Here is a 22658-nt window from a genome sequence, read left to right as displayed (position 1 = left end):
TATGACTTTCAGACATCTAAACTGCAATTTCAAAATTGTTGCAATTTTAAAATTAGGCAATTTCACATTAAAACCTGAAGGAAGTGTATTGCTCACCTCCCTGCCCTCAGCGGTTGGTTCAGAGGCAGAGCTGCAGACAGAAGGGCCAGGCTGCTCCCAACCTGCATGTGGATGAGCTCATAGGAACAGTGTTGGACTAATGGATCCAAAGGAGCTCCAAGCCTGGCCCACAGCTGGCTTTTGTGTTAGCCTCTACCAATTCCCAGGCTCCTCTAGACATTCTCCTACAGGAAGCAGATTTCAAAAGGGAATACCCCTCCCCGGTGGCACTGGAAGAGTACAGACAAGGACGGCTCTTCAGGAGCGGGAGTCAGGCACAGAGGACGTGACTTCACCAAGGACACACGCATTCCTCCCAGAGAGCACCAGAAGCTGCCCTCCCTGGCAGCTTCCTCCACGGAGCAGAGGGAGGTTCACCAAGCCCACCTGGCAGGACCTGTTGGGGCCAGGCCTGCTCCCGCTGCCTGTTCCTGTTTCTTCCAAACAGGAGTCCATTGTGCTGACGATGTTCTCTCCACTGCTCGGTACTGGGTGTGGGAGTGCACAGCCTGCCTCTTGGTTTCAAATTCACCAAAAGTTAAAAAATCCACCCAAAGTTTAACATATTGGTTTAAAATTCCAAGGAGTCACTTCAAGACCCAATGGTGAGGACTGCATATCACCAGGAGAGCCTGACCTTGGGGCTGGATGCTGGGACAGGATGAGGCAGTAGGGGTGAGAGTGCTCTGTGTGTGGGAAGATGGGGTGCATGGCATTTGCAGGCAAAGGTGCATTACATGGTAGAGACTCCTAGTTGCACACTACATGTCCTTTCCTTGCTTGCAGAACCCCTGGTTTTTAGCTTGGTACATGGATAACCAACTAGAGCTATACTTCCCAGCCTCCCTTACAGCTAGGGGTAACCAGGTGTCTAAATTCTACGAGCAAGATCTCAAAAAACTACACAACAGCTTCCGGGGAACCTCCTCAAAGATAACTAGCATGTGTTCTTTGTCCTGCTTCCCACCTTCCTCCATCCTGCTGCCTGGATCGCGGATATGACGGTGGGAGCTCTCGCCTGCGTTTTGCCTTCCTCAGGTGTATGGACAGCTCCGCTTCCCAGGGTGGTAAGTCAATCTTTAAGACCAACCCCTAGGTCTTCTCAATGCCTGCTGGGTACACAGAAGCTAACTGCACTGGTCTTTGCTCTGCCCAGGTGAATTCTCCAAGTTCACCAGGAGTGTCCACAGATGCCTTTGTCTGAAAGGAGTCTCCAGGCCCCATGCATCCCCTTTCTCTCACTTTTTGCAAATCCTGGGGAACAAGATGTCTCCCACAGCAGACCTTCCACTCTGGGAAGCCAGCCTAGCCTTGGGACATCCTCTCTTCCTTCCTGTCGAGGATGAGGCTTTGGGAACCCGGTGCTTTCAGAACCCCTCCTGGTCCCTATATGGGCAGGATGCCTCCTCACTCTCTGCATGGCCTCTTGGACTTCCCTGCCTCAGTCTGATCAGCATCAAGGATCTGGCCATGCCTCGAGGATCTAAGCACAACTGAGAGCCAGCCCAGGCCCTGGGGAAACTCCCCTTCTTGTAAGCTCCTTAAGCGGGTGCAGTCACCACATTACCCTCTCAGAACCTAAAACTGCTTCTACTGCCCACAAGGGAGAATCCAAATTTCTAAACACGGCACCGTGGGCTCCATGGCTTACCTCTGCTGTCCCTCAAGGCCACCTCCTTCCCTCCCCAGATCCCTGCATGGACCTCACAGACAACCTCCTGCCCCTCCCTGATCCTGTGCACATCCTATCTCTTCCTCATCGTGCAGGCTGTGCCCAGGACAAGGCCCTTCTTCTCCTCCTCTGCCGATGAAAGCCCTCCCTGAGCTCCCTCATCCTCTGGCAGTGCCAGCCCTGCCCTGGAGGACTCCTGACACGCAGAGCATGTGGCCTCCACAGCTTGCTCAGTGCAGATGTGGAACCTGCACTCTTGTGAAGCTGGCCTTATACAGCACCTGAGCCCAGAGGTGCCCCCCAACCCCTTCCCACCATTCCCTGCTGCACAGCACATGACCCCACTGCCATTCCCAGACCACCATGCTTTGGACAGTCAGCACTTACAGCCTCTGGACCCCTGGTCTGGTCCCCTTCCCCATATCAGCACTCACCAAGGGTGGAGCCTGGTCCCTCTGCACAAGACAAGCACAGTCCATGCTGGGTAATGGACTTTAGTGTGCTTCCCTTGGCCTGGCCCAGGTAGGGTTGGGATCTGTGGACCCAGTTCAGAGAGGGGGCCTGGAGGTGCCCAGCTGGTTATTGGGAAAGGGAAAGGCCATGTCATTATGAAGGGCAAAAACCAACTACTTTGAGGCTTTGAGCTTCATGGGTTGATGGGGGAGTGGGGGTAGAGTGAGACTGGGACAAGGTAGGGCTTCTTCCTCTCTGCAAGACTCCCTGCTCTGCCCTTCTCCCCTCCTTAGGCATCCCTGCAGATGGCCATGGTGCTCAGCCCTGCACTGTGTGCTGGGCTAGGGGTCCCTGCAGGCTCCTAGGCTAGCCAGTGCCTTCAGAGCCCTGGGGAGGCCTTGGTCAGATCTGGGTCAGGTTCAGATCAGCAAAGAAGAAGGGAGAGGCATGCCAGGAGGTGTATAATAGTGCAGGGTGGTAGGTGGGGGATGGGACAGTGGTTTGGATGGCCGGGGAACAGATCCCTGGGCTTGTAAGCAGAGCTTGTGAGTGATCAGCTTGACCTCCAGCTTATGGGTGAAGGCATGCAGGATTTAGGTGGGGCTGGAAGAACATAATGAGGTGATGTTATTAGTTAACCTTTGTTGAGCACCTACTATGTGCCAGGTATCAATCTAAACATGCATATTGATGTATATGAGATAGGTATCATTGTCATGCTTCATTTATTGGTCAGGAGCAGAAAAACCAAATATCTTGACCTTAGGCCATTTATAAGGTTTCTCTTGTAAACAGGGATGATAATAATCACCCACTAAGTGGAGGGAGCTGGACTTGATCTCAGGCATCCAACCCCAATGCTCAGGTTCATCAACAAGGACTATGAATGCCCAGTTCAGTCATGTGACTTCAGCCAGCAACAACAGGGAGTACTGAAGGATCGTGGAAGAGCTCAATCTGGTCAGAGCAGAGTCTAGGATACCTGGCAGCTTGGGAGGCCAGCCAAGCCGGGGCCATGGGCAGCTTGAATGCTGCACACTTCATCCCTGTTGGTCATACCTCAGGTGAACTCTGAGAGCCCTGGCTTGGTAGCTGCCTTCACCAAGGGCTCCTTAAAAATAGCCCCAAAGCCAGTGCGGAGTGGGCAGACTGCAGCTCCTGAGGCAGCCCACAGCATGCCTGCTCAGCCAGGTGGCTGGGAGCAGGTCTTGATGCAGGCTCGAGTCAGGAGGGTGGAGGCCTGGCACACTCCTTTTCAACTGGGCGATGCAAGGAAAGAATGGCTCCCTGGGCATCACTGCCCTCGTCACCTCCAGGCAGGAGAGGCGGATTGTGAGGAAGCACTGAGGCCTTGCCATCACGTGCAGGCTCTGCAGGGCCCAGGAGCCCAGCGCTGCCCAACAGGAACCAGGTCCTGGCTCATTAGACAGGGTGAAATGGGAGCAGGACAGCAGAAAGGGAAGCCAGGTGGCCTTGCAAATGAACTCCCTGCATATAAGTAGCTGATCAGTCAAATGCTGACAAGTTTACCGTGTAAGGCAGAAAATGAACACTACACCCAAGCTCATCCACCATGACTGTGGCCCAAATGTAATGGAAACACGGGACAGCGGGCTGAAGGCGCACGGCAGGAGCCATTTGTCTTGTGGCATCCTCATCGAGCACATTGAGGCTCCTTTAAAGTGGTGAATCAATCTTCCTCAGGGAGCCCTGCTTAACAGTGAGAGATGGGGATTGAGTAATAGGAGGAGCTCGCTCTGACACCCACGCCCAAGGAGGGAGTTGACAGCTTTGGTAGCGTGGAAATTCCAGAGGCCAGGAGGCCTTGGGGAGCCCTGAGGCTAGCGTTAGAGGTTGGAAGCTTATGGGCTGAGACTCTGGTGAGCACAGATAAAACAGCACCTGGTACCTCTGTGCAGGGCTGCAAGACTCAGGTGCAGTTCTTTAATGTGCACTACTGTGCACAAGTACCCCCAGACATACACCACCCTCTCTGGGACACTTGCCTTTGCTTGCTGTGATCTATTCCCTGAGGAGTTAGCACAAGTCAGATTTCTATGCCATGGCCATCCTCCTTCTCACAGTCTAGGAGATGGATGAATTGGGCTCTTTCTCGGGGGCTTAGACCTTCTTAACCTTTCCCAATCCCATCTGAGCATCTTTCCTCCCCAGATGAAGGAGTACGTTCTTCTTTTGGGAGGTAAATCTGCCATTGCACAGCTCATATTCTTCCCGACTCTGTGGCCTAGGGGGTGATCTTTATGCTGTCAGTCCTCAGAGACTGTGAGAATTCAGACAGAATTATTTCTCACTCTTGCAAAACAGAACTGCTTTGACTTGAGTTACATCAGGCCCCTTTCAAGAGCTCTGGATGGAGGGTCTTCCGATTCCAGGAACATACACTTTTCCCCATTCTTCCTGCTAAAAACTTGGACATTTTATTTCAAACTAAAGTAAGAAGACTCTAAGATGGAGAGAAGAAGGCAGACCAGCCAGAGACCTCAGAACCCAAGGAACATCATAGCAGCAGATTCTCTGGGTATTACAGACTGAATTTTGTCCCCTGAAAAGTCATATGTTGAAGCTTCAGCTCTCAGTGTAATTCTGTTTGGAGGGAGGGCCTTTACAGAGATAATTAAAGTTAAATAAGGTCTTAATCTAATAGAACTGGTGTCCTCATAAAAAGAGAAAGAGATACCAAGCATGTGTGCACAGAGAGAAGGCCATGTGAGGACACAGTGAGAAAGTGGCTTGTAGATGCCTACCCTGTGACACCTTCATCTTGGACTTCCAGCCTCCAAAACTGTGAGAAATACATGTCTGTTGTTTAAACCACCACTCTGTGGTATTGTTATGCCAGCTGTACAAACTAATACACTGTGGGATTTTGTTTGTTTTGTTTTGTTTTTTACCTAAAATATCCAACTTGCAGTTGAAGAACCCAGCAACATAAAAACACAAGTGGGTATAGTTAAAAACAAACAATCAACAAAAGCCTGCTCTCTCTAGTCAAAGGATCAGAACAGCAAGACATAAAACTTTTAGGTAATAACCGTTCTACTTCAGCCAAACACCATAGAGAAAAACTGTGTCATCCCTCCCTCCCCCAGCACCCTCACCAGCAAAGGCCAAGTGGAGAGCCCAGATGTCTACCATCACCAGTCAGTAATGAGGCATCTCAACTTCTGGGGGTATCAGAGAAGGCACGGTCTCAGATGGAAGCTGGCACTTCCATCTCCATTGGGCAATAACCAGCCCTCCCTCCTTTTCCCCACACAGCTTTAATAGAGACCATGTAGGGAGCTTGAACTCCCACCCCCCAACCCTGCAGTAATAAGGAGCCCCCTCCCCCAGGGTGTCAACAGAGACCCAGTGAGGAACCTGTGCTTCCACCTCCACCTGGTTATAACCTCCCCCATTCTCTTGCTGGACCAGTGTCAGAGGAAGCCAGCTAAAACATGCTTAAATTAGATCCCAAGTTCTCATAACACAGTATATCCAAGTTTCAACAGAAAACCACTCATTCTACCAAGAACTAGGATAATCTCAGTTTGAACATGGGAGGTGGAGGCTGCATTGAGTACGCCACTGCACTCCAGCCTGGGCAACAGAGTGAGACTCCATCTCAAATAAATAAGTAAGTAAGTAAGTAAGTAAATAAATAAATGAAAATTAAAAGAAAAATAAAAAGCAGTTATCATAAAAAAGCCTCAACAAGCAATTTTAACACATTTGAAACAAATGAAAAAAATAAAAGAAAAAGGAGGTCTCCACAAAGAAACAGAAATTCTCAGCAAGAAAATAGAAGATATAAGAAGAACCAAATAGAAATGTTAGGACTGAATAATAGAATAACCAATAGAAAAAGCACAGTGGATGGACTCAGCAGTAGAACCTAGGGAGCAGAGAAAAGAATCAGTGAACCTGAAGACAGAACAACACTGATTAGACTAGGGGAGAAGAAACAGAGTAAGCGCCTTTGAGACAAAAGATGATGTTTATGTCACCAAATTCCCAGGACAGGAGAAAGGGCAGAGCAGAAAGGACTCAGAGAAATAATGGCTAACACATCCCCAAATTTGGCAAAGGACACACATCTAAAGATTCAGGAAGATAAGTTAACCTCAAACACGATTAATTCAAAGAAATATACACCAAAACATATCATAGTCAAACTTTTGAAAACTAAAGACGAAGGAAAAATCTTGAAAGCAGCAAGAGAGAAATGATTATATATACACACACACACATATATATGTGTGTGTATTACATATACATATACACACATATATACACACACATCCATATATGTGTATACACACACACACACACACATATACTATAGGAGAAAACAACTAGGACAACAGCAGATTTTTTTTTCTTATCAGAAACCATGAAGATCAGAAGGACTTGCCGTAATATTTTGTAAGCACTGAAAAAAAAAGAACTATCAATCCAGAATTCTATAAGAAAAAATATCCTTCAGAAATGAAGAGGGGGAAATCAAAACATTTTCATATGAAGAAAACTAAGAGAATTTATCCCAAGCAGACATATCCTGAAAGAATGGCTAAAGAAAGTAGGTTTCTTTGTTTGTTTTGTTTTGTTTTTTTGCGATGGAGTCTCTCTCTGTCGCCCAAGCTGGAGGGTGCAGTGGCCCAATCTCGGCTCACTGCAACCTCCGCCTCCCAGGTTCAAGCAATTCTCTGCCTCAGCCTCCTGAGTAGCTGGGATTACAAGTGCCCACCACCACACCAGGCTAATTTTTGTGTTATTAGTAGAGACAGGGTTTGTCTCTACTTGGCCAGGCTGGTCTTGAGCTCCTGACCTCATGATCCACCCACTTCAGCCTCCCAAAGTGCTGGGATTACAGGCGTGAGCCACCACAGCTGGCCCCTAAGAAAGTTTTTTTTTAAAGAAAGGAAATGATAAAAAGAGAAACACTGGAACATCAAGAAGAAAGAAAGAACAATAGAAAGGGTCAATATCTGAGTAAATAAATTCATTTTCATTCTCCTTTCAAGTCTTCTAAACTATGTTTCAGTGTTGAAGCAAAAATCATAAAATTGCCTGATGTGGTTCTAAATGTATACAGAGATAATATTTAAGACAAGTGTATTATAAACAAAGGAGAATAAAAGGTGGTAAGCTTTCTACACTTCACTAGAACTGGTAACATTTCAACACTAATAGACTGTGATAAGTTATGTATATACAAGGTAATACCTATAGAAACTGTTAGAAAAAGCTATACAAACAGATAATACTAAACAAGTTACAGGTAAATCAAAATTGAATTCTAAAAAATATTCATGTAGCCCACAGGAAGGCAAGAAAAAGAGAACAATAATTGGAAAACAAAAACTAAAATGTCAGAGTTAAGCCCTAACACATTGATAATTATGTAAAGTGTAAATGTTCTAAATACACCAATTAGAAGACAGAGATTGATGGAATACATTATAAAACATTGCCCCAGCTATATGCTGTCTACAAGAAATGCACATCAAATATAATGATATAGGTTGGTTATAAGTAAAAGGAAGGAAAAACATATAGCATGCAAACATTAATCAAAAGAAAGCAGAAATGGTTATCTTAACTTCAGGTAAAGTACACTTGAGCAAAGAAAATTTACCGAGACATAGAAGGGCATTTATATAGAAGTAAAGGATAAATCCTCCAAGAAGACATGGCAACCCTAAATGCATCGGTACCAAGCACACTATAAAATATGTTAAACAAACTCTAACAGAACTGAAAGGAGAAATAGACAAATCCACAATTGTACTTAGAGACTATAACACTGCTCTCAACAATTGTTAGAACAACTAGACAGAAATTCAGCACGGACGTACAAGAAATCAACAATATCATCAATCATTCTCTTCAAATACCCATGGAGCATATGCCAAGATAGACTATATCCAGGGCCATAAAACAACCCTCAACAAATTGAAAAGAATTAAAGTCATTCAAAATGTGTCATCTGACCACAGTGGAATCAAAGTAGAAATCAGTAACAGAAAAATAACGTAAAAAGTTCCAAACATTTGGAAACTAAACAACATGCTTCGAAACAATTAATGGGTCAAAGAGGGAGTCTGTATTAGTCTGTTTTCACACTGCTATAAAGAACTACCTGAGACTGGTAATTTATGAATGAAAAGGTTTAATTTACTCACAGTTTTGCACGGCTGGGGAGGCATCAGGAAACTTACAATCATGGCAGAACGAGAAGGGGAAGCAAGGACCTTTTTTCCATGGCAGCAGGCGAGACAGAGAACAAGGGGGGAACTGCCAAGCACTTTTAAACCATCAGATCTCCTGGGAACTCACTCACTGTCATGAGAACAGCATGGGGAAAACCGCTTCCATGATCCAATCACCTCTCACCGGGTCCCTGCCTTGACATGTGGGGATTACAATTCGAGATGAGATTTGGGTGGAGATTTAGAGCCAAACCATATCATAGTTTTAAGGGAAATTTTAAAAAACACACTGAAATGAATGAAAACTAAAATACACCAAATGAAAATTTGTGAGATACAGCTAAAGTATTGATGAGAGGAAAATTTATAGCATTAAATGCTTACATCAGAAAAGTCTCAAATCAATAATTTTTTACCTGAAGAACCTAGAAAGAGAAGAGCAGAAAAAAACCCAAAGCAAGCAAGATGAGGGAAATAATAAAGAGCAGAAATCAATACAACTGAAAACAGGAAAAAAATCAACAAAAAGAAAGGTAGTTATTTTAAAAGGCCAATCAAATTTATAGAGAGACTGACAAAAAAAAAAAAAGAGAGAGAGAGAGAAAGACACAACCACCAATATCAGGAATGAAACAGGATATCACTACAGATCCTGCAGACATCAAAAGTATAATAAGAGGATACTATGAACAATTCTATACACATAAATCTGACAACTTACATGAAATCCCTTGAAAAGTATAAGCTACCACAATGCATTGATTATTATGATTATTTGAATAGCCCTATAATTATTAACCCATTTATGCTGGAGGTTGCAAATTTTTTTGTGAAAAATCAGACCTTGGTGATGACCTTAAGCAGTAGGATATAAATAATTCCCACAAGCTTAGCGTTCTAATAATGGAACACTAGGCATCAATGAGTTAAGGATATTGAATTAGCAACATTAAAATTCCCCAAAAAGAAATCTTCAAGCCCAAATAATTTCACTGATGAATTCTACCAAACATTTAAGGAAGAATTGATACCACATTTATACACTCTCTTTCAAAAAATATAATTATGAGGAGGGAACATTTCCCAATTTATTTTATGAACCTGGTATCCTGATACCAAAAGAAGATAAATACAGTACAACAAACAAACAAAAAACCAAACCAACTATAGACTAGTGGCCCTCACAAATATAGATGCAGAAAATACTGAACAACATATTAGCAAGTAGAATTAAGCAATATATGAAAAGAATTATACACCATGACCAACTGGGGCTCATTTCAGGGATTCAAGGCTAGTTCAATATCTGAAAATCAATCAATGTAATCCACCACATTAACAGACTAAAGAAAAAAATAACATGATTATATTAACTGATATAGTGAAAACATTTGACAAAATTCAACATCCATTCATGATAAAATCTCTTATTGAACTAGTACCAGAAGAGAACTTCCTTGACTTAATAAAGAACATCTACAAAAAGCTTATAGCTAACATCATATTTAAAGGTGAAAGACTATAACTGAGTTTTGTACGTTAATCTTTTATATTGCAACCTTGCTGAATTCATTTATTCTAGGCATTTTTGGGGTTGTAGATTTGCTACTATTTTCTACATACATAATCATGTCATGAAAATAGGGATCATTTTATTTTTTTTCTTTCCGATCAGTATCCCTTTTATTCCCTTTTCTTGCCTTACTGCACTGACCAGAACTCCAGTACTGTGTTAAATAGAGTAGTAAGAGTAGGTATCCTCTTATTCCTGATCTTAGGGGGAAAGCATTCAGTCTTTCACCTTTAAATAAGATGTTAGCTATAAGCTTTTTGTAGATGTTCCATATCAGGTTGAGGAAGTTCCCTTCTGGTCCTAGTTCTCTAAGAGATTTTATCATGAATGGATGCTGAATTTTGCCAAATGCTTTTACTGTATTGATTAATCATGTTATTTTTTTCTTTAGTCTGTTAATGTGGTGGATTACATTGTCTTCACACCTATCAAAATGATTAAAATAAAAAATAGTGACAACACCAAATGCTGGTGAAGATGCATAGAAACTGAATTATACATATGTTGCTGACAGGAATGTAAAATGGTACAGTCACTCTGGAAAACATTTTAGCAGTTTCTTAAAAAACTAAACATACAACTATGGTGTGACCTAGAAATTTCATTCCTGGGCCTTTTTTTCCAGTAAGTGAAAACATAGGTTCACACAAAAACCTGTACACAAATGTTCACAGTAGCTTTATTTTTAATAGCTCAAAACTGGAAACAACCCAGATGTCCTTTGATAGGTAAATAATGAAAGAAACTGTGATACCTAGCAACCATGGAATATCACTCAGCAATAAAAAGGAAAACTGTTGATATATGCAACAATTTGGATAAATCTCCATCCAGAGAATTATGCTGTTTGAGAAAAGCCAGTCCCTGCATCATACATGCTATATGATTTCGTGTATATAATATTCCAGAAGCAATAAAATTATTGAAATAGAGAACAGATTTGTGGTTGCCCAGGAGTTAAGAAGGGGGTGAGGTGCTTGTGGTTATAAAAGAGCAGCATGAGGATCCTGGTGGTGATGGAATGTTCCATATCTTGACTGTATCAATGTCAGTATCCTGGTTGTGATATTGTATTATAGTTTTGGAAAATGCTACCATTGGGGGAAGATGGGTATATGTGAGATCTCTGTATTACTTCTTACAACTGGATGCTAATCTACAGTTATCCCAAAATAAGTATAATTTAATTTTTTTTTTTTTTGAGGCAGAGTCTTACTCTGTCACCCAGGCTAGAGTGCAGTGGCACGATCTCGGCTCACTGCAAACTCCGCCTCCTGGGTTCAAGCAATTCTCCTGCCTCAGCCTCCTGAGTAGCTGGGATTACAGGTGCCCACTACCACGCCTGGCTAATTTTTGTATTTTTTAGTAGAGATGGGGTTTCACCATCTTGGCCAGGCTGGTCTTGAACTCCTGACCTCATGATCCACCCACCTCGGCCTCCCAAAGGGCTGGGATTACAGGCGTGAACCATCATGCCCGGCCAAGTATAATTTAATTTAAAAAAAAGAACTTAAGAAACAAGAAGTGCTCTTTCTTCTGGGTTCTAACCACTCTTCCCACAAAGGCAGAGGATATAAAGAGCTGTAATGCTTCCAGAACTGGGAGAAAGGATGGTGGGGGACAAAGGCAGGAGATATAAAAACAGAAACAAACAAAAAAAACCCTCCTCCGAGCTGTCTTGTACCCCAAACATTACTGTACTGCACATAAAATGGAAAACGAGGGCCTGAGAGATGGTGACCAGGGAGAAGGTAAAGATAGAGGAGCCCAGTGTGTGTGCACACAGAGAGTGGTACATGGACGGCCCAGGAAAAGCAAAATGCACTGCAGAGTTCATAGGGATTAGGATTCCATGCAAAGAGCAAAGCAGCCTGAGGGCCCATGGGCCCCTGCCTCTGACCACAAGGACAGTACTCATGTTCAAGTTCACCAGATTTTTCCAGAGGGCTTGTGGGCATTGGGCAAAGCATCCCCAGGGTGATCCCCAAATTTAATAAGAGCTACCATTTAGCCAACACCCTCTGTGTGCCAGGCGCCAGGCCATCTGCTTTACAGCCCATCCCCTTGGTCCTGCCCACAGGGCAGACTGCTATCTTCATATAGACTAGGAAGCCCAGGCCCCAGGCCCCAGGAGACAGCAGCCATGGTAAGTCAAATGCAGGCCTCTTGCCCTGGACCACTTGCCTTTCCTGCCTGGATGCTCTTGTCCCCAAAGGCCTTCATTCTTCTACTGACGGAGGGAGGCATTGGCCCAGCCCCTTCCCAGAGCAAGAAAATCACATTCAGTCTTGAGAGCTCGGGAGGTATTTCTGGGCCAATTAAATCAGAGAGGCTGTTAGTGCTAATGTGTAATTGGTTTTAAAATCAGCAGACATGCCTAGCTTTGGATGACAATATGTAAATAGCAAAATGCCCCCATCCTGAATGGTTCTTGTAAACCATGACCATGGCCTTCTGCAGCTGTAGCCGCCTTCTGTCAGTTCCCTCCTTGCAAGCAGTGGCTCAACTCTAATTGACTGTCGGGGATAAATATTTACGGGACTGTGTAAACGAAGAGCATCTGCCTCTGAGGTCTGGTCGCAGGCTCTTCAAAGCAGCACCCGGGAAAGCTAGCGGGCTGGGGGGCTCTCCAAGCGGCCATCCTTTTCCTACAAATTGACAAGTGCTGTAGTCTCCCAGACTCGGGGCCGAATGTCTAATTAAATTTCCAGACCAGGATAAAGGGTTGGCTCCTCCTGGGTTCAGGAAGGCCACAGCTTCAAGGCGGTGGGGAGGGAGGTCCTAATAGGGTGTGTAGACTCCCTCTGAGGCCCCAAGCCTGTCTTCAGAATCCCACCCAGCCTCCTTGGCACTGCAGATCTCAGGCTGTCTAGGCAGACGCTCCCTTCCAGTGTCAGACACTGCTTCACCACCGGCCACCCCTAAGGGAGACAGACGCAGCCTCTTCCTTGGTTCAGTGGGAATGAAATCCCATCTCACAGGTGTAACGAAAGACAGAAGGTGCCCAGGACAGAGCAAGCACAGAGGGGGACCTGGATGCACTGCTAATATCCGCATAAGCAGGTCCCAGGCTGGGCTGCACGTGAAAACACCAGAGTGCTATAAAAATAGACTCCTTGGCCCCACTCTGTCCCTCTGGAAAATCACTGGGGCCCGGGAATCTGTTTTATTTTGTTTTATTAAGGAATGCTCTAGACAATCCTGATGTCATCATCCAACCCCAGTCTGGAATCAGAGCTGAGTCACACTGGCCTCAGCACACCTGGCTTTAGCCCCAAGTTCCTCTGTGGACGTGGCCTCCCAGCCCCTCAGGACTCTGTCTGAATTGCTGCTTTGGTTTAGCCTGTGTATCCTGGTGCTTTGGGCCCCCAACAGGCTGAGAGGAGCTCAGCTTGGCCAAGGCCTCCTGCCAGCAAATGCTTGCCTGGACTCTGTGCCCATGGGCACTGTCCCTGTACCCAGGCTCCAGGAAGTGGGGGCAGGATCTTAGGGCTTCAGCTGAGAGGGTTGGGAGCTATGCTCCCCTAAAATAGACCAACCCATTCCATGGAGTTAATTAGGACACTACTGTGGGTCAGAAAGCACCTAAGCCCCAACAGCGACAGCTGGGCAACCACCCTGGGGGCTCCCTGGCTCCCCCATCACTCCACTCCCCAGGCCATGTGTCCCCTAAGTGCACGCAGTCCTCACACCTCTCCTTTCCTCCTTCTAGAGCCCTTCGTGACTGTCTCAAACAGGCCATTCCCCTGCATGGCTAAACTCTTCTGTAGGTGTCCCGCCCAATTTGCCTCAACTGCAGTGTGACACTTACCGAGGGGCTGCTCCCCTGAGGTGCCCACTCCCCTGCCACCCTCTCAAGCACGCTATTGTTTTCCTTCACACTCATGCACCCCAGGGCCAGGTGGGGTAGACAGTTTCCTTCTCCCTGTTGCTGCTTCTAAACAACTCCCCCTCCCTCATCCCACTTTGCTTTGGAGCTGGAGCTGTTAGGCTTTTACCCCCCATCACCATCATCCCCCTTGTTTCTGTGCTGCGCCAGTCTCTTCCTAGGTCCCCATCATGAATGTCTGGGCTCTCAGTTCACCTGCTTCCCCCATACTACTGGAATCATCGTTATGGTAACATGAGCATTCATGTGGACACCCAGACTCCATCCTCTCCCAACTCCACCACCTCCACACCTTTGACAGTTTCACCCCTGCACCCATGGCCAATATCACATCTGGGAACTTCTCCCTACCAGGAGCCCACCACCTCTAAAGTCTCAGTTACAAGTATCTCACACTCTGACCATATTCCTGACTTTCTAGTTCACATCCTCTGATACCCATTGAACACATCTCATGTCACTGAGACAGCCAAACCCCTTGGCCCTGCTACACTCTCACCATCTGTCATCTACCCTGTCTGTCACCTCATTTCTCTTATGGGCCGAATTGTGTCGTTCCAAAATTCCTGTGTTGAAGTCCTAACTCCCAGAAGCTCAGAATGTGATTGTATTTGGAGATGGAATTGTCTTGATTGTCCCAAATTGTCTTTAAAGAGACAAGTTAAATGAGGCCATTTGGGTGAAGCCTAATCCCATATGACTGGTCACCTTATAAGAAGAGATTAGGATGCAGATACACACAGAGGGAAGACCACAGGAAGACACAGGGAGAAGGTGGCATCCACAAGCCAAGGAGAGAGGCGTCAGGAGAAACCCACCTGCTAAACTGTAAGATAGCAAGTGTCTGTTGTTGAAGTCTCCCGGTCTGTGGTACTTTGTTATGGCTGCCTGAGCAGACTTGAACACACTTTCTTACTCAGCTCAGATTCCAGCATGACCGTTCCCTGCCACACCTTCACCATCCCCACCAGTTTCACTCACCAACTCTGGCTTAACCTGAGGAGCTGAGCATTGGTGGGGAAGATCACATAACAATGTTAATTAGCCTCTCCTAAAATGTATCACTTTGAACCTTCATATATGAGCTCAACATAGCCCATAAATCTTATCAAGTTTTTCGAGTTTTCTTTCCCACTTTCCAAGAGGCTATTTCACACATTCGATTTTGTCTTCAGAATCCAACTCCCTGCCTCTTATCTCAAGGTAGTGATCTGAGACCAGGAGGTACCAGTTGGGAGCCTCTGCATGCTCCTACCTCTGCAGCCTCAGGCGCAAGATTTCCATTTCACCCTGTACCAACCAAAGGCCTCTTATTTTCTGAGTTCCATCTCCTTTTGCCTTTGCAAGAATTCCACCCCTCCATTTATGTCCTATCTCTTCATCAATTTCTTTTACTAAATTCCTTCCATACATTTGTCTCTCCTCCTAAAAACACCTCCCTTGACCCTCATCCTCTTTCAGCAACTCGCTCATTTTTCTGTTCCTTTTAGTATCAAAATGTCTGGAAAAAGTCAACCATACTCCCTGGTTCAACTCATTGACTGCCTCATTGACAATTTCTTTCTGCTGTTGGACCACTTCTGTTAGTGTGCAACCATTTGTTCTCCTGCTACTCCAGTCTGACCCTCAGTAAGCCCAGTGACAACTTCAGGGTTGCCAAGCCGGGTCTTCTGTATCCTGTTACTCCTCGAGCTCTCCAGAGCATTCCACATGGCTGGCCGCTCCCTCTGTCTTGAATCTCTGACTCTTCTGGCTTTCCTTTACTTCACAGGCTGCTCTTTCTCAATCCCCTTTGCATCTTTCTCTACCTGACCTCCAGGCCCCCTCTTCTTCTGTTTCTAGATTATCTCACCCAGGTCCATGACTTTGAGGATCATTTATGTGCTGATGGCTCTCAAATTTATAGCTCTGTACTGACCTCTCCCTTGGGTTCCAAACACATATATCAAGCTTGATGTCTCCACCCAGATGACTCAAGCACCTTGAACCCAACATGTGTGGCAATGATTTCTCCATCCTGTACCCACTCCCCGACCCTGTTTCCCATCTTGCTAAACGGCACTAACATCCACTCATGGCTTGGATAAAAAGCCCAGGAATTGTTCTCGCTTCCAATGGCCTTGACCCCACTGGTCTCTCCAGCTTCACTCTCAGCCCTGGCCCAAGCTGCCATACTCTTTCACTGGGAAAACGAAATCATTTTGTAAATGGTCTCTCTGTTTCTGTTCCATAGGCAGGACTGCTCTGGGGAGGGGGGATCTGTGAAGAATCGGTTTCCTGTTGTGTAGATGACACAGTTGACGCTAACTGGATTAATCAGATTACCCAAGGGGAGGCGCGTGTGTCCGTCCTTTCGTCCTTTCTGTCGCATTTCCCTCAGAAACAGCACTTCCATTCAGAAAGCCAGATCAAGTGCCATTAACAAATCAATTCTGATCCGCAGTCCAAGCGCTCAGACCTCGGGGCAATCCGGCCAGCCCTGAAGGGCGTGTCTTGGGCCTGGCCTGCTAATAAAGTGGAAACTATGCTGGAGGCAGAGGCGATTATTTTCATGCCTGTCTCTGTCCCTGGAGGGGAGAAGAGTGGGATTTGATTACACCACGGTCTCCTGAGGGAATTAACTCACTTCGGAATGCTAAGTTATTAATTCTTCAGCACAAGGTTAGGTCCGGGAGGGCAGTCAGCGCTCACACCCCTCTTTGGTTCCTGCAGCCCCCTATTTAGGACAGCATTCAGGAGGTGCCCAATAATTGGATGAGAGAATAATTAATTGGTAAGTGGGGGAATAAGACTGGGGCCTGGCATTTTTAATCACCCTTCACTCTTTTATTTAATAAATGTAACTGGGCCCCGACTGTGTTTCTCAGAAATTAAACCAAACAGACAAGGCCCCTGTCCTTCTGACCTTATAGGCAGGGGGTGAGAGGTGGGGGGAAAGGCAAATAATCAGCATCTGTCAAACAAATGCAAAGTTGTCCTCAGAGAGTGAGCAACAGAGTCAGGATAAGAGAACGGGCCACAGGGACAGAGTGCGTGGGAAGGATGTCCAAGGAGGGCCTGAGGCTGGACACCTGGGCTGAGCACTGCATGGGGCAAGGAGCCAGCTGGATCTGGGGGAAGACCCTTCTAGAGAGAGACCAGAAAATGCAAGTGGCTGTTTTCAGACAGCTAGGCCCAGTACATCCGGCTCAGGCCACCTTCACTGGGCGGCTGCTCTCCTCCTCACCCTGGGGGTAAGGTGGGTGTGTCCCTGCTGGGCAGCGGGCTTTGCCCAGGGTGGGTCTGCCTGCCTGGGCACCATCCTTCCCTCCAGCCTTTCTCATGCCATGGGGCTTTGTTCCATTCCCACCTCTTCTAACAGAGCCTTTCACAGTCCCACTCGGAAGGGCTCCCTTCCCTCTCTGAAGTCCTGGAGCACGTTTTTGACGCCTGTCTGAAGTGGGTCAGCACTGCATGCCCCTGGATGTGAGTCTCCTCCCCATGCCCTCTCTTCCTGTTCCCATCACGGGGCTGCTCCTGGGTAGAGGCCTCATCTCCTTTGTCTCCCATACTCCCTAGCCCGAGCCCAGGGCCCTCAGTAACAGATGTGGAGAGTCTGAATAGATTACCTGGCCCAGTAAAATTCTGAGGGGCAAATAAAGACTCACAGAAGTCTTGCTTCTCATTCCAGTATCTCTACCATGGGCAAGGAAGGAGGGCATTCCATCAGCTCCTGGAATAGGACCAGCTTTGGATTTGAAAAGTAGTTTCCAGAAGGGTGATGAAAAATTTTCAAGAATATTCCTGGCTTCCTTATGGGAATGCTTGGAGACTTTCATAAGAACAGTGCCACAAGATATGGGGCAGCTTGAAGATAAAGAGTCCCAGGATGGAAAGATCAGGTGAAAGACACTTTCCCGGAGGCAGGCTCCATCCCACACCCCCATCTGAGGACTCCCCCAGCCACTCTGTGAGCACCGGCCACCAGGAAAACACACCTGCTGACTTGCAGCCAGCCTTCCTCCTGCTAACTCCCCTGCCCCGCCCAGTATTCCCAGACACCCCTAGTTCCAGCACCAGTTAGTCCCACCAAGAAAGCCAGATACTGTCAGATGGAACATGAAGGCATAAAAGGTGCCGTCAGTGGCAAGGCACTGTGGCTGGCTGCGGGACATGCTGTGGGCCCTGAGCTCCCGCACTATGGCTGATGGGGATGAGGCCCTGGCCCAACCCTGGAGGAGGAAAAGCCGATGGGCACGAGCATGAGATGGGCATGGAGATGTGCTGGGCACTGCGGCTGACCTTTCACGAGGACCGTCCTGGCCTCGGCCCACTCGCTCCTCCCGTCAGATGTCAGCAGGCCAATTGGAGGCAAGCGCTCGTCCTCGTTGGAAGCCATTTTGACTATCTTTCTCAACTGAGTGAACAGATCCCCCTCACTGAGACGGCGGAAATTAATGACAACATCCAAGACAAAGAACTGTGGGGTAAACAGGTCAAACATGTCACTTGTTGGGTGACCCGTGGCACCAGGCCTTCACTCAGCCTTCACAGTTGAGCTTGGGACAGGGATGCTCAGGCCCAAGGTTCCTAAGGTGTTAGGTGGTTCTAAGCAGTCTCAGTTTAGGGACCAAGCCAAGGCTGTTGACTGTGCTGGATTCCTCGCTGCCCCCAATCAAAGAAGGCAACATTAAACTTAGCCGAAAGAAAATGTGCTTTTATGGTTCACGGAATCCATTATGTTTATGGGGAATGGAGTATAAATTGGCACAGCTACTGTTGGAGGGCAGTGTCTATCAAAACTAAAAATGTGCATACCTATGACTAAGCAATTGCACTTATAAATGCATATTTTATCCTGAGGTTTAGAGAAACATACCCGTGTGTGCAGGAAGACACGAGGAATGTGCCTCTCGACCTTGTTTGCAACAGCAAAATGGTAGCAAGAGCCTCACTGTTCTCCAGAAGGGGAATGGCTAAGTGAAATGTGGTGTATATGTTTGAGGCATGTCTACCCAGCCATCGAAAAGAGTGAATTAGCAATAGATAGAGCCACAGTGATGGGCCTTAAACATGCTGGCGAGTGGAGGAAAAAAGCAAGCCAGCAATCATATGCAGAGGAAGATTAAAATGGAACACCAACACACACCATGTGTGCATGTGCACCTACACATGTGTGCGTGTGTGTGCACCTTCACATGTGTACCTACATGGGCTTTGTATGTCAGCCCTGTGGTTCTGTCATTTTGTAGCTTTGAAGGCTAGAGCCTCAGGCTTTGTGAAGGGTCTATTCCTAGATCCAGGTCAAGATACCCTTTTCAGCTGACTGACATGAGTACCTTGTTTTCCCTTCCCCTCCAACTCCCTAGCAGTGTCTGTATGGCCTGGTCCAGTACAGGGGCCCAGAGCATGTCTGGAAGAGGTGGACATGGTGGCCTGTGGGAACTGGGAAATATTTGTCTTGACTTTTGAATGAAGATGGGGAAACTTCCTTGGTCTATGGCCAGGGTGTCAAGTGGGCTACAAGAGCTCCTAGATGGCCTTCGAATCTAGGAACAGAGGTCACAGCCGCCTTCAGATGTCAGGGCTCCACAGAGCTCCCAACTTACTGAAAACGTGAGGTGAGCCCAAAATCACATTGTAGAGCAAGTACCACAGGGGTCCCTGGGATGGCTGCCAAACCTGGGTTTTAGCAAAGCAAAAACAAAAACTGTTTGTCAGAGGAAATATTTATGTGAAGCTCAATATATGGAATATATAGTGCAGTGGGCCCAAGGAAGAGGTCAGGAGCCCTCATGCTCAGCCTGTCCCCCAGGAACCATGGGTCCTTGTTGGCTCTGTGGAACCTAGTCTGAGGACCCGAGCTGCAGGGGGTAGAGCTTGACCTTGGGGTACTGGCCAGACCTAGGAGTCCTTCCCATTCTTGAACAGACCACTTAACTTGTCTGAGTCTCATGTCCTCAACTGTCTCACGGAGATCCTAAGGCCCCCTCTGCAGGGTCACTGTGAGGATTAAGTGGGATGAATGCATGTTAAGTGCCGAGCCCACAGGCTGGCACATGAAAGGTCCTATTTGTCAGTCTGTAACACTGTCTGCCTGTGTGTGGTCTCCAGAAAGGCCAGGGCCTGGGTGACTGCATGGAAAAGAATAGATGTGTAGGTGGAAGGTCTGGATCGTGACCCTCAGGGCATCAGGGCTGAAGTGAGAGTCCAGTGAGGATATTCTCAAACTGACAGCTCTCATTCTTAGAAGCCAACTGGTGGAGAGACATGGGACTGACTGGAAGTGGGGACCACATTTTGGAGACATGGTGCCCCAGCTCCCTGTGTGACTCAGGGAAGAAGACTGAGCCCCCTCGGAGAAGGTAATGGATGTGAATGCATGGCCACTGCATGCTCTGTGCCTTCCCTCACCAAGACAAGGGACTTCTTACCTGATTGCAGCAGGCTACAATGACGTGCTCAGGCTCCGGCATAATGCTGCTGTTCTGGGCCACCAGTGTGTCCTGGGTATGGCCGGGGAGCCGGTAGGAGGAGAAGAGCCCATAGTATTGCTTCATACAAAGGGGCTGCCCTGACAGCTGGCCTTTGGCATAGTCAGTGGGAATGGAGTGGCTGAAGAAGAGGAGCAGGAAGGGAGGCAGCCACGAGGGGATGGCAGGGGTTGAGGGGAGACAGAGAATGGGTTTTATTGTAACTCGATCAGCCAAAATGGGGCACAGAACCCAGAATTGCATCACCGTGGCAGATGCAGAGCTCAATTCTCCACTGTTTAAAGTAGTGGAGGGCCCCATTTCCACAACCCATGGAGACCCTCAGAGTTTCCCCAAACCTCTGCCTCATGCATGGCATGTACAAACCCTGCCAGTTAGCCTTCTGTATCTTTGCTTATGCTGATCTTCTCTCAGCACGCGTTTGCCCCAACCCCAGAACTCAACTGTTCTATTCAGAAAACTCCTTCAAGAGCCTACTCCTTTATCATCTCTTTTAGAAGGCTCTTCTGAGGCCAATGCAGGAAGTTCTTTTTCCCTGGTCTGAGTATGCCTTTTGCCTGTCCTTCCTCTCTCCCTCCCTTTCTTCCCTCCATCCACCCATCCATCTATCCATCATACATCCATACATCCATACATCTACCATACATCCACCACTAAACATCCATCCCTCCTTCCACCTACCACCCACTCATCCATCCACCATCCACCCATCTATCCACCATCCATCCATTCTTCCATCCACCCATCCATCCACCAAGCATCCATCCATCCTTCCATCCACCATCCACCCATCCATCCACCATCCACTCATCTATCCACCATCCATCCATCTTTCCATTCACCCATCTTTCNTTCTATTCAGAAAACTCCTTCAAGAGCCTACTCCTTTATCATCTCTTTTAGAAGGCTCTTCTGAGGCCAATGCAGGAAGTTCTTTTTCCCTGGTCTGAGTATGCCTTTTGCCTGTCCTTCCTCTCTCCCTCCCTTTCTTCCCTCCATCCACCCATCCATCTATCCATCATACATCCATACATCCATACATCTACCATACATCCACCACTAAACATCCATCCCTCCTTCCACCTACCACCCACTCATCCATCCACCATCCACCCATCTATCCACCATCCATCCATTCTTCCATCCACCCATCCATCCACCAAGCATCCATCCATCCTTCCATCCACCATCCACCCATCCATCCACCATCCACTCATCTATCCACCATCCATCCATCTTTCCATTCACCCATCTTTCCAACCATCTATCCACCATCCATTCATCTTTCCATTCATCCATCCATCCATCCATCCATCCTTCCACTCTTTCAGCCAACAAATATTTGTGAAGCACATCCTCTGTATAGGCCAGGCACCATTCTGGGATATGGAGATACGGCAGCAAATAAGACTGCAGCTCCTGCTCTATGGGGGTGCAGCTCCTGGGATGTGTAGGTGGGGAGTAGACCACAAGCAGCAAACCAGTGAACAGAAGACTTTCAGGTAGTGAGACAGAGTGTTGGCAGGGGCAGGAGATGGTGACCAGGGGCATTCTCACTGAGGCAGGTTGATTGAGCTGAGCCCTAAGGGTGAAATGTCCCACAGCACTGCAACTCAAAGTATGAGTATTGCACTGAAATGCTGTGACTGACCCATGACTTGGTGTAATGCCTGAACCCAGAAATGTTTGCAGCAATGTGATGGGAGTTTTATGTCTGTTGAATCCTGTAATAAAATATTTGGTCTCATATTTTGTACCATTTTCTAGTAATCAATTTTGTGTTGTTTTACACAAATTTTACAAAATGAAAGAAAATATATTGGTTCTTCCCCAGAGGCAGCTTGAGAAGCACTGGTCAAAGGCAGAGAGAAGCCAGTAGGGCTGAGGCCCAGTGAAGACAGGGCCAGAGAGGAGGGCAGGCAAGGTCTTGTGGGGCTCCAGTGGCAGTGGGGAGGAGCTATCACCTTATTCTTGGTGCAGTGAAAGCCCTCGGGAGGCTTCAACACACAGGGGCATGACTGGGTTTCCATTTTGTTGTTTTACTGACCCTGCTTATATGGGGAGAATGGACTGAAAGTTGTCACAGGAAGAACAAGGAAGGAGGCTACGGCAGAGAAGGAAAGTGATGTCTCAAGTGAGGGCAGCAGGGAGGGAGGAGGGAGCTTGGGGACACGGTGGGGAGGGAGAATGTCCACAACTGAGCACCATGGGTCACATGAGGATGCAAGGGAGAAAGCAGAACACGCACAGGTGACTTCTAGGTTCCCAGACTCACCAACAGGGCATG

At 47.0% G+C, this 22658-nt stretch overlaps 1 protein-coding gene across 4 annotated transcripts in view; it reads right to left on the bottom strand.

Annotated features, from left to right (window-relative positions):
* The window catches only part of CHAT (choline O-acetyltransferase), a 59716-nt gene that overhangs the window by 23083 nt on the left and 13975 nt on the right, over positions 1 to 22658 (bottom strand). For all 4 annotated transcript variants that reach the window (XM_017885558.1, XM_017885559.1, XM_017885556.1 and 1 more), the window contains 2 exons: positions 20312 to 20492; positions 18180 to 18357 (listed from right to left, as the gene is read on the bottom strand). In XM_017885558.1, the coding sequence (XP_017741047.1) occupies positions 18180 to 18357; positions 20312 to 20492 (359 nt within the window). The remainder of the gene's footprint in view (positions 1 to 18179; positions 18358 to 20311; positions 20493 to 22658) is intronic.

The sequence above is a fragment of the Rhinopithecus bieti genome, unplaced genomic scaffold, assembly GCF_001698545.2.
Source record: "Rhinopithecus bieti isolate Rb0 unplaced genomic scaffold, ASM169854v2 scaffold_15143, whole genome shotgun sequence".
Taxonomy (NCBI): Eukaryota; Metazoa; Chordata; class Mammalia; order Primates; family Cercopithecidae; genus Rhinopithecus; species Rhinopithecus bieti.
The sequence above is the reverse complement of the archived record's forward strand: the minus strand, read 5'-3'. Positions and strand labels throughout refer to the sequence as shown.